This window comes from Cnephaeus nilssonii (assembly GCF_951640355.1).
Source record: "Cnephaeus nilssonii genome assembly, chromosome: 17".
NCBI classification, from domain to species: domain Eukaryota; kingdom Metazoa; phylum Chordata; class Mammalia; order Chiroptera; family Vespertilionidae; genus Cnephaeus; species Cnephaeus nilssonii.
The window spans coordinates 16023669-16036780 of record NC_137088.1 but is presented as its reverse complement, the minus strand read 5'-3'; the positions used below and the strand labels follow the sequence as shown (position 1 = coordinate 16036780).

The 13112-nt window shown below is 41.2% G+C and overlaps 1 protein-coding gene across 2 annotated transcripts in view; it reads left to right on the top strand.

Moving 5' to 3' along the window:
• Window positions 1–10502: 10502 nt before the first annotated feature.
• Window positions 10503–13112, top strand: part of CMC1 (C-X9-C motif containing 1) — a 58788-nt gene continuing 56178 nt past the window's right edge. For both annotated transcript variants that reach the window (XM_079794915.1, XM_079794916.1), the window contains exon 1: window positions 10503–10699. In XM_079794915.1, coding sequence (XP_079651041.1) covers window positions 10681–10699 — 19 coding nt within the window. In that variant the 5' untranslated portion in view covers window positions 10503–10680. The remainder of the gene's footprint in view (window positions 10700–13112) is intronic.

The window sequence follows — 13112 nt, the reverse complement described above, 5'->3', positions numbered from 1 at the left end:
AGGAAGAGACACCAGATCTCTCTCTCTCAGTCTCTCTCTCTCTCTCTCTCTCTCTCTCTCTCTCTCTCTCTCTCTCTCTCTCCAGAAAGAGGCCCTGTGAGGACAAATTACCATAAGAAAACATCTCTACAATGAAGGAAGAGAGGTTTCACCAGAAATCAATCCTGATGGCATCTTTTTTTTTTTTTTTAAATCCTCACTCGATTTTTCCATGGATTTTTAGAGAGAGTGGAAGAGAGAGAGAAAGAGAGAAATATAGATATAGCACATCATTTGGTTGCCTTCCTGCATGTGCCCTGACCAGGGCCCAGGCCAGGGAGGAGCCTGCAACCGAGGTAGGTGCCCTTGACCGTAATCAGACCCAGGACCCTTTGGTCCACAGGCGGATGCTCTATCCACTGAGCCAAACTGGCTAGAGTGACCCTGATGGCATCTTGACCTTAGACTTCCAGCTTCCTGAACTGTGAGAATGTAAATTTATTTTGTCTAAGCCATCCAATCTATGGTATTTTGTTTTGATGGCCTGAATTGACTAAGATACTATCATAGTGGAAAGAGCATTGACTACCACAGGAGTACTCCCTAATAAACTTCCTGTGTGCTAATCTCCACCTCAAAGTCTGCTTCCCAGAAATGCAGCAGGTTTTATAGAGTAAATATAAACTTGTTCAGCAACCAAGGGTGGGAAGTCAGTATTCCTTAGCTGAACCTGAAGAGTGGAACATGGGTTCCCACAACTCATCTCTCATCTGTCTGCTCACAGATTAGGAGCCCGCAGGCACAGAACCAGGAAGGACAGAACAGTTGACATTGCTTATTGTTCTGACACTGACCAAACACAGTGTCTTGAGCTGTCAGTAAGTCCAATGATGAATGTATTGAGATGTGATCTGAAATTGGAGGAGATGAAAATATCATTTGTACCTTCACTTTACCTATCCAAAGCTTAAGAGTTAGTTGGAAATGACAAGACTATGATACAGTCACAGAAATGGGCAGGGAAAAGGACAGTGGAAATAGATCCAAGATTAAAACAAAAAACTGAAAAGGAAAAGGTAGGTTATTCAGTAAATCCTTCTGGGAATAAAGTGTTAGAAAAATTGGTTAGTTGTTTGGAAAAAATAAAGTTAGATATTCAATTCCCACCATAATAAAATGAAGAGGAAGAAAAGAAAATAGATGTAAAATAGCAATCAATTTTTTAAAAAAGTTAGAAAAGAGAAGAAATATAGAGGATAGGATGTATCATCACTTACTAAGAATTAAATGATGGAATAAATAATAAAGATAAATAACCCATATGTCTATAAGACTGTCAAATTATTAATAAAAGTAAAAGAAAAAATAAATATAATAAATGTCACAAACAGAATAGAAAAATGTTTTATATAGAACAATATATAAAGTAATAAAAAATAGTCTAATTCAAAATGGGAAAGAATAAGTTAGTTTATAGAGGGACAATAAACAGTGTGTCGAGCATGCAAAATATTTATCACTACTAATAAAAATTAAGTTGTATCCATGTGCCTGTTTATATCGGTTTAGCAATTGTATTTAAAACAACTTTACCCAAATTGACAATTAATCCATAGTAATTAGCACAATAATTCCACTTTAACGAATCATCCTTCAGAATGAAACAGCTAGAGATAAAAGTTTTATTTTTAAAATACTTATCTCAGTGTTAATTTTAAAAGAAAAATATTAGAAACAACCTCAAAATTGAACGATAAACAAGTAAAATGTGGTATCTAGACACAGCTCACAATAGGACAAGAACAGGCAAATAGACTGGCATATGATACTGGAGACTGTAGGCTGATTTTGTGTGTGTGTGTGTGTGTGTGTGTGTGTGTGTGTGTGTGTGTTTGCCTGGCTTTTTATGTATTCCCAAAGGCATGGTGCATAGAGAGAACTTGATAGGGAGAAGGTGACAGACATTTACATAGCACTGGAGAAGCTAAGAACATAAACTTTGGATCAGATTTCCATGTGTTCCCATTCAGTTCTGTTGCTTGTATGATTTTATTCTGCGGGCAATGAGGGAACCATTGTAGGTCTTCATATTAATTAGGACAATGTCTTTGAGTAGCAAGGAGCAGGAACCAACTTGAATCAGTTTAAACAAAAAAATGAGAATCAGTGAGCAAGTACTTTTAGGCAAGATTATGTGCAAGTGGATTGTCTTGGAATATAATCCCAGGAAGCGAGAGTGAGGGATCAGGAAGAGTGAACAGGAGAGGAGGGAAAGATAAATACATAGCTGTTTTATTGAGTTTTCCTCTTCGCAGATGACTGGTGCTGAATACCCTGGGACCTTTGGAGGTATTTTACAAAATGTGCTTCAGAACTGCCTTCCCAGGAAATAAAAAGCGGGACTCATTTATCCATTGGATTCCATTTAGTGTTGATCAGGGTGGCCCCACAGGCATTATTTAATTTCCCTGCACTTCTGGGTTGTGTATGTGTGACAGCTGAGAGTGTCCCTGAGGGTGGTCCACGCAGCAGTGTCAGAGAAGCAGGTAAGAGGTACAAGGTGCCGCCACATGCACCTACATGATGATGATTGAAGTCTTCAAAGAACTCGTGGCCACATACAGGACTAGTTTACAAGACATGACCTACATACAAGTCTTTCGTGACCCAAAGAAGAGCAAAAAACCAGAAAGGGAGGAATGAAGCTGAGCCTGAGAGCAACTACGGCCAGAGGTGCAAACTCCATCTGGATTTTCTTTCTTTTTTTTTTTAATTGTTTAAAGTATTTCAAATAGTATTACATATGTCTCCTTTTCCTCCCATTGACCTCCCCCCAGCCTCTCCTACCCCCTGGCACATGCCATCACCACCCCCGCCCCCCAGTCTTGAACTTCTGTTTCTCTTTGGTTGCGAATATCACCCTTTCTTTCTCCTTAGAGATAGCTTTCTCTACATGGCACAAAACTTGTCTCTTAATAGTTTTTACATTTTGTATTTTATAATTTCTGCCTCAGAAGACAAACTTGCTGGTATACTTAGACCCACATCTAATATTTCCCAGGGCAAAGCTTTATTGGCCAATTTTAGGTCAGGCATCCATTCTTGGGCAAATGAATGTGGTTAAAGAGGGGAGTCATGTACAGACATGAGGACACTGGTAGAAACTATATAATAAAGTAGGAGAGGAGCAGTTTCCAAAAGAAGAGCCAGATGCCAAGCAGATAATGCCAGAAATGTGTGTCTCGTGTTCTATATAAGACAGTGCCTGGACCAGAAAACATCTCTTAAAGTATGTAGAGTCTGCATGTATCTTTAGCCAAACCAGAAAGGACAAAATAGAGCCTGAAGTAAGGCAGAGCTAGAGACAAGGAGGAAGATAGAAGTGATTCGAAGGAAAAAATAATCAATGGACCATGTGACACATATTAGTTTCCCATGGTGCCCTTGCATTCTACGTTAACAGGAACTTAGGCAACAAACATTTACATGGTCAGATGCCAAGTCCTGTGACAGATGCTGAAGGTGCAAAAGTGCATAAGACAAACCATCTCCCCTCATGAGCAGAGTCCTGTGACTTGGCAACATAAATACCTCATTTGTGTAGGAAACCTTTTATCCACACCTTGGGATCACTGAATCCATGACATAGAATCTGATTAATGGAATATATTAGTGTAAGCTCTCTTCTTTACAGAAGGTCAAGGCCTGAGCTTGTAGTAACTCTTCATTTGGACTTATTGCTTCATATCTGTGGTAAAGGTACCACAATCAATGACATGGGGTCATTTTGTCTGGGCATAGCACTAGTGAGAAAGCACTGAAACTTGGTAGCAATTCGCAACATTTGACATTCCGACCCCCCGCTCCCGGGGTCTTTTCTATATGGCTGCAAATAATAGTAGCCAATCTAGCTATTTTAACCATATTTGTGGTTCTTGGCCATTGTCCTACACCTATTCTATGCATATAATGCTGTCAGTTAGGACTCCATTTGTCTTTCTCTTGTCGAATACCTAATCATCCAGTAGGACTTACTTCAAACACAAGCATTTATATGAAGTCTTATGTAATTTGAATGAATTTTTCCTCCCTCTAGGGTCCCACATCGTTTTCTATCATGTTGGACTGTAATTATTTGTTCACATATTGTCTCTCTTTCTTTAGGTTCTGAGTTTCTTAGGGATAGAGTTTTAATCTTATCTTTGTTTCCCCAGGACTCAGCACAATGCATGGCATCTAGTAGGTTTTCCATGTGGATCATGAATTCAAGAAGTTTTCTCTCTGTCAGATGAACAGTGCAGAGACACTTGGGCACTAAATCTTTTCACTCACTTTATTTCCTCTAAATAATCAAAAGCTCCTGGAGATTCTTTCAGTGCAGCTGGTCATCTAGCTGGAATATCACTGATATTTCAGACTCAGCACACAATAGAAAATGCTGCTGTTTCTGTTTGTCAAGTTTTTCAGCTCCTGTGAGAAATTCCATAAAGGGTCACAGCATCTGCCTAAGACCAAGGTAATAGAACTCTATGAAAGCCATGTCATAGTATTATCATTATCTTTATTATTATTGCATGTTTTTAGAAGTAAGTCTCTGACCCCAGAGAAAATTGTGGTCTGTCTCAAAGGAGGCCACCCAAAAAACAATACACAGTAAAAACAAAACATGAAATATAGAAAACCTTCTGCAGAGGTGAGAGGTGATTTTTTCACACTTTTTTTTCTCACCTGATAAGTGATAGGGCACACTGTTAAATCTCCTTTGTTCATTTGAAGGGTGTTTCACATAATCCTGATTTAAACATACATTTCAGTCTTGAAGGCAGAATAGCTCTGAACCATCACATCAAAAAAACCAAAAACTGAACATAGGGCAATAACAGTTCAAAAGGACAGTTCTCTAAAAGCAAAAGATATTTATCATAATAACAATAGGTAGAATTTATGAACAGCCTACCATTTACCAGAAACCACTCTCAGTGTTTATCTATCTCAGTCAATCATGCAGGGTGGTGTTATTGAGGAAACTAGGCTGAGGAGGAGAAATGATTTACCAAATGTAAGTTAGAAGTAGAGAGCAGATATGTAGATACATGAATGAGTCTCATAGCTACGTAGATACATGAGTGAGTGAGTCTCATAGCTATTAAGTTGAACCAAAGAAGCCAAACATGTATGATTACATTTATATAAAGTTCCAATGCAAGCAAAACTAATCAATTCTCATAGATGTCAAGAGACTAGTTACTTTTGTTGGCTGCGGTTTGATTAAGAGGGTGTATCAAGGAACATTCTATGTATGACTAGAAATGTTCTATATCTTGACTGCATGGTAGTTAAAAAATGCATACATATGTAAAAACTCATTCAGCTGCACAAAAATTTGTGCCCTTTTCTGTATATAAGTTATGTCTCAATAAAACAATTAAAAGGTAGATAAGGGGAAGGAAATTTTGAATTTAGCTGTTTAGTTCCAAAGGTCTTTTCATTCCACTACACCTGTGGTCGGCAAACTGCGGCTCGCGAGCCACATGCGGCTCTTTGGCCCCTTGAATGTGGCTCTTCCACAAAATACCATGGCCTGGGTGAGTCTATTTTGAAGAAGTGGCGTTAGAAGAAGTTTAAGTTTAAAAAATTTGGCTCTCAAAAGAAATTTCAATCATTGTATTGTTGATATTTGGCTCTGTTGACTGATGAGTTTGCCAACCACTGCACTACACAGTCTTTCTGCAATTTCTCCAGTTTTTTTAAACACACAATTTTACCCATTTTTGCACAAAAAAGTTCATAATAAACTATTGCAAGTAAATTCATATAGTTGAAATTGCAGAGTATAGGAGGCTGGTCATGAAATGATGAAGTAGTAAACTGGGACTAAGTTATAAAAAGTTTTATGAATCTCTTAAAAGTGACGGGTATGGATTTTATTTATATGGGGAATATTTGAAGATTTTATATTAAAAATTTTATAACCATATTAGCTGTTGTGGATAAAATGGATTAGAAAGAATAAAGGGAGGAACAAAGAGAAAGTTAGGAGGCTGTTGCTGATAGGTGTTGGATTGATTATGACAGTGTGGTTGGTAGGAGAATAAAGATATATTAAGGGAGAACTGAGTAAGTCTTTGTGATCAATTGGATGTGGGTGACGAGGGACAGATAGGAGCTGACTGAAGTGGCCAGGTGAACTCATCTATATTGAAGCAGGTCCTATTCAAACACCAGGAAAACAGGGACAAAGTATATTGCTCTGGGGAGAGACTAATGTTAGGCAGGGTGTCAGGATTCTAGCCAAGTGATTTGGGATTCAGGGAAGGTTTCTAGTCCTTGTAAAAAAAAAAGTTAGAATGTTATTATAGGCTGAATTGTGTCCCAGAAAATTCATATGTTAAAGTTCTGAGCTTAGTGCCTGAGATTGTGACTATTGGAGATAGTGTCTTTAAAGAGGTAATTAAGTTCAAATGAGGTCATGAGGGTAGGCCACTAATCCATATGAGTTGTTTCCTTATTTTAATAAAAAAGGAAATTTGGACATAGACACAGACAGAAAGAAGACCGTGTTAAGAGATAGGGAGAAGATGGCTATCTACATGCCAAGGAGAGAGAACCTCAGAAGAAACTAAACCTACAGACACCTTGATCTTGGACTTCTAGCCTCCGATTGTGAGAAGATAAATTTCTGTTGTTTAAGCAACAAAGTCTGTGGTACTTCACTATGGCAGTCCTAGCAAACTAATATGTGTCCACTTGAACTTAAGCCCATTCAAATCAGAGAGGGTACAGGCCATATGGGTGGGGGGGGGGCTAAATTATATAGCTCAGAAAGCAGGGCCAATGGGGCCCTTTGGATAGTGATCTTCTAGCCAGGAATTAATTCCAAACTCCATCTACTGTAGGGATGGGAGCTCCTTATATTTTCCCAAATTTAATTCTCATTGGCTCAAAGATAAGGCAGAGCAGAGCTATAGGTGGAAAGTCTTTAGTTCTGATGCTGGGCAGAGTTAGAAGCAAGCAGGGGTTGACTGATCATCTCAATATTTTAAAATAACCAACTGGATGTCAACATAGAGCAAAAATAAATGATAGGTATGGTCAAGATATACTTGATAAAAAATTTAGATATTTGTACTTGCACATTCCTTGGATATTAGACGAAGAAATCCATATAAATATATGTGTACTAATGTTTAGTCAACATACTTCATTTCATATCCTCTTCAGTGGATCAGCCATTATCCTTGCTTGCTTCTATTATTGCAGCTTCTGTCTCAGTATTGCTCCCCAGTAATAAGAATCAAGGTAGACCATGAGGCATGAATAGATGCATTGCCATGATATTCTCAATTGTCTGTATACATTTGTCTAGGAATGGAATCACCTAGAAATTATTCTAAACTCCTTGTTCTAGTCTCCTAAATTCAATGATAAAGTTTAGATTCTTCCTTTGCAATTACTTTTACATCCAACCTTTCTTTTTACATTTCTACATATCCTAGTTTAGGCTGTTTTCCAATCCTGCCTGAACTACTGCAATAGCTTCTTTACTGTCCTGCTTATCTCCTGGGTCTCTCCTCACTGCCTAAATCTATCCTGCAGAAAATCTTTAGAGAACATCACTTTGACCACAATGCCATTTTTCTATTTGTTAACCTCCAACAGCTCCTGATTGTGTATAGCGACAAATGTCAACACTCTTCAGGTCTAATGTTCAAGGCTTTGGGAATCTGGCCCCCTCTAACATATTTCTATCTCATTTTCATCTACCCTAGCTGTCCAAATCTTCAAATGCATTAAAGTGTTTTCGGTCATTGCCCTCCACATGCCTCCATGCAGCCCTGTGCTTTCCACCCCCACACTACTGTTCATATGGTCCCACCTCTTACCTACCCCCTTTTCTGTGCCCTTCCTATCCATCTCAAATCCCAGATGCTTTTGATCTTGTTTTTCTCCTAGTGTGACATCCTCTTCTCTGCCTACCCATCTTTCAAGGCCTACCAGAATTTCTACCACATCTTGAAATCTCTCCTAACCATCCTGGCAGTTAATCCTTTGTGAAAGGCTACTGTGGGGCATTTAGGTGATAGATGCTGTCTGAGCCCTAGGGATCATAGTTGATAAAACATACATAGCTCCCCATTTCCAGGACAAGGTGTTCTCCTTCTTCTTTATGTGCCTATTGCAGTTAATGCCCAAAGAATTGTCTATTAACAATGTGATATATTAGGAAATTAATTCTGTTTTGAATTGCCAATTAAATTTCTATGATTTAACTTTTTAAGAAATGATTTATGTTTCCCATTTAGATAGTAAAGACTTTTCCCCCAAATGATCTAGTTTGAGAGAGGGGTACACCATTACATACCAGGCAATGAGGTGCTACTTTTGCTAATGGTTCTTCATAGTGTGACATGGCTAGCAGTCCATTTTCTGGGACACACAAAATTCATGGTTTTACAAATAATGTTACTTAGGATAAGACTAAAGTGGATAGTCTCCATTTAAATATTTTTAAAAGTGAGTTGATTTTAATAAAAAGCTAGAGGCCCGGTGCACAAGTCCCTAGGCCTGGCCTGCAGCTCTCCGACATCCCCTGAGGGGACCCAGATTGCAAGAGGGCACAGGCCAGGCCGAGGGACCCCACCGGTGCACAATCCGGGCTGGGGAGGGACCACGGGAGTTTGGCCAGCTGGGGAAGGATCATGGGAGGCCTCCAGGGCTCCAGGGCATGTCTGGCCCATCTTGCCCAGTCCCTATCAGCCGGACCCCAGCAGCAAGCTGACCTACTGGTTGGAGTGTCTGCACCCTGGTGGTCAGTTCACATCATAGTGACTGGTCGAACAGTCAAATGAATGGTCGGACACTTAGGCCTTAAAAGATAGGTAGGCAGATGGGTAGGCTTTTATTATATAGGATATTAATAATGGTTACAACAAAATTATGGCAAATCCTATGGAAGTGATCCTTCAATTACTAAAACAGTGTTATATGATATCACTTTTATTTCTCAGAACAACCTTGCAAATTAGAAACTAAACTCCAGAGAAACATTGGAACTTATTTAAGTCAGAAAGCTAATGGGTGGTGATGTAGGTTCAGGTGTTGGTACCTAGGTCTCTGACAAAGGCTCTCCAAGTTTCCCCTTTACCGTGATGCTCTTTTGCATATAGGAAGATTTCGTGTAAGTACTTAACTGTGTGTCTGACTTGTGCTTTTACACCCCACATCATCTCCTCAGAAAGGTTTACTTTCTAAATTAAGTCCTTCACCTCCAGAGATATAAAAGGGGAACCAGATTGAAAGTGGTGTGTTTCTAAGCACATTTATAACACATACAAGGAAAAGGAGCCGATTTCCTGCCTGGCCGAGTGAAACATTAATTCTTCACCTTGGCACCTCAACCTACAGCTGTAATAAGGCCCGTTATGCCCAAATAGGCCCTTAAACGGAAGACCTGCTGAGCAGAGACCCACTTTCCCAGCCCTGCTCCAAGGCCGTCAGCTTTTCTGCCAACTGACCAGGCGGAAGCGGCAGCAGGGGAGGAGGGCCTGCAGGTAGGTGGGGAGGGGATCATTTTGAAAGCCCCAAATCCCTTGCAGGGAAGAAGCAGCTGCTCCTTCTTTCTCTAACATCTGTCCCCTCTGTCCCTGGCTGCACATCACCCTTTGGAGGCTTGAGCTAGCTAAACGTGGGGATGACAAGCAAGCGCTTCTGAAGGCAGGTTGGTGAGTGGAAATTAGCATAATTGTCACCAGGAAGTTTCTTCTGTTGGGAAGAGGGCAATTGGAGTTCTTAAGGAGGATGGTTACCACCTTACTTCATTTTCCTCACAAAACATACAGCTTTAATGATCAAGAGTCGGGATTTATACGGCCTGAGGATATTATTTCATTAAACAGAGGTACCCCTACCGCCCAATTTAAAATTTTAACCTCCAGGGGAGCCACAGGCTACTGATTTGGGAAAGAAAGAATGATACTGCACACGTTGTACCACCTTTATGGTATACTACACTGCATATCTCGCACGTGTGGCTTTTATCACAATTAACAGCGTGTTGCTTGCATCTCACTCCCCTTTCAACACGGTGCTCCTCGAGAATGGGGACCTTATTATTATTCAATTATTTTCCCCTCGTGTTCAAAACCCTGGTTGTATAACCTGACAAGCATGAAATAGACATTTATAAATGAATAAACGTTAACTAAGAAAAACTAAAGGAAGAGGATAATTCATTTGGTTCTCTCAAAGCGGCTATGGAGACTGGGGCCTGGATTTAGACCGTGTCACTAAGGGAGGCGCAGTCCCAAAGGTCCACAGCTTCTGCTCGCGGCACCGCAGACCCAAGTCCGCCGGCTAGTGCTCCAGCTCCGCCCAAAGCCTGGCCGAGTGGGTCTGAGACGGCTCCGCCCCCAAGGCGCGCGCGGCCACGCCCCCTTCCCGGTCACTCCCACTGCGACCTGCGCTCCACTCTGTACCAGTTAGGGGCGGGGCCAGGAGGGCGCAGGCGCAATGGGAGGCGGAAGTAGCGACTCGGGAAGAGGGAAAGGAACCTGCTGCGCTTCGCCAAGGGCAACGCGCACAAACTCCCGTCCTCCGCCTCGGGGAAGCTCGGGGCGGCTGCACGTGCGGCCTGGCCCAGGCTCCTCCCCTCCCCGCCCCCTGCCCGGGTGTGGCCTCGCGGCTGCGTTCTCCGTCGCCGAGATGGCGCTCGACCCGGCAGGTACGCGGGCGGGAAGCGGGGGTTGTTGCTGAAGTCTCGGCCTGGGTCTGTAACCGCAGGCCTGCGGGCAGGGGGCCGCCCAGGAAAGGTGCTGGCTCTGAGGTTGCACCGCTTCCGCAGACGTCCCCTCCCGCCCAGCCGGCTGCTTGGAGTTTTTGGTCAGCCCCCGTTTCTTCGTTTCTTCCCTTGGGCTCCCGGTCCTCCCCCCGCTCCTCGTGGTTAGGGTTAGGCAACGGCGTTGGGTTTCTTGTCTAGGCTCTAGTCCATTTGTGGCTTACAGACATTTCCCTCCTCAACGCGACTGGTTTCTTCATCCTCATTCTCTTTTTTCGCCCCTTTGAGACACAGTCTCCTTTAAATATCTGTAGCCTAACTTAAAAACATCAATACACAGGATCGATCCCGGTGGGAAGAGGCAGTTTCTTTGGAAAGGATCACCAAAGTCGTCATCAATGTTATTTTAACGTGAATGCTTCCACCTCACTCCCATTTGCAACAGTAATTTCAGTTTCCCTCGAATTCCCGCCCTTACGGAAGCTGACCTGTGGTATCTTTGCTTTAGGCTCGTTATGTAAGAACATAGTACAGACAACGTGATTTTTGGAGGAAATAGTGATTGGTATAGTTCATTACCTTCATTTTAAGGGCATGAAAACACAAGGCATTGGGAGGAGAAATGGATTCAAACCTTTGGAGAGTCAGAAATGAAAAAAAGTCACTTTGATGGACCTCAAGGAGAAAGAAAAAGACGTGTTGCTGACAATAGATTTATTGAACACTTTATTATCAAACTATTCTCAATTATCCAGCAGTAGCGTGGTATTATGATCTCTGTTTTACAGATTTGGAAACTGAGGTTGAGAGGATAAAAGAATTTGAAGCATAAAAGAACACATACTGATCATACCAATACCGGGCCAGGTGATTGGGTCAGACTTTATGAAGCAGTTAACAATTGATCTGGGTTTTGAAGGATAGAATTTCTAGGGATTGGGGTTGGTGAAGATGTGGCAGAATAAGCAAATGTGAGTCAGGAAAATGCACCTTGGATGTTTGGTTGCAGGGTGAATACTTTGATTTGGCTGGTGCAGGTAGGAGGAGTGTCAGTGAGGAATGAGTATGGGAAGTTCAGATTGGAAAGTAGATGGAGGCCTATTCGATTCTAGTATTTCTGAGCTGGAAGTGACATTCATAGTAATCTCATACAGATGAGAGAGACTCAGAGGTTAAAGGCTTTCGTTTGCCTTTATTTTTGAATTTAGACAGGCAGGGAAATTTAGAAAAAAATCTTCATACCTGCTGTCTCTACTTTCTTACTGTCCAGAGACTCTTAGCCCACTCCCATCTTGTGCCGTGTTCAAGGCCACACAGCTAATTGCTGGTAGAGCCAAGTCTAGATAGAACTCAAATAATTTCCTTTCCGGCCCAGTGTTGTAGATGCAGACCCTCCCCCCGCCCCAGCCATTTGAGTATTTATTGATTAAACAACTACTTGTTGAGTGCCCATTATATGTCATGTATTGTTCTAGGCCCTAGAAAACTGGTATATAGAACAAACAAGATCCCCGCTTCAAATAGAGCTTGTATTCTGGTGGTAGAAGAAATAAGACAACCACCACTTCCCCACCTTAGACACATACTTGTACGGACTGTGATAAACATTATGAAGAAGATAAGCAGTGTCCTGTGGCAGATGGTGAAGAGAGGACTATTTTAGATAGTGGTCAATCAAGAACTCTATGAGGAAGTGTCAGTTGTCTTTACTACCCTGGCTGGGGGGACACGCTGAGTAGAGGCAGGGAGACCAACTAAGAGATGTTAGAGATTGATAGGACCTGCTGTTTGTTGCATGAGTGAGGTTGGTGAGGGAAAGGAAGGTATTAAGGATAATTCCTCAGGCTTTTTACTTTAACAACTGGGTGGATGGTAATGGTCAATCTAATGACATGATCACTGGAAACTTAGACAAAAGTGAGGATGGAAGCAAGATTGGAATGGGAAGTAAGAAAGTGGAGCCAGCAAGAAGAAAGATCTTAGAGAAAAAAATTCTTTATCTGTTTAAATTCCAGAATACAAATGTGTTGAAGTCAGCTGCTTTTTTTTTTTTAACTTTATTTTTATTTGGTTCAGAAGTTGAAGTATAGGCTCACATTTTGATATTTCTCTTGTTTTTTTACAGTCCACAATGGTATGTGCCCATACTGAGTAGATAGTTATGCTAAATGAGGTTTATATAACGAATTTGTTTTCCCGTTGGCTTATATTACATTTTTTGAGATCATAAGTTTGATATTCATTTATCTGTAGCTTTTAAGTAACAGTAGGGCCCACTTTTCTCAAAAAACTCTGAACCCAATAATGAAATAAATGCAGGTGGCATATTTATTTTTATACATAGTTTTATTTAAACTGT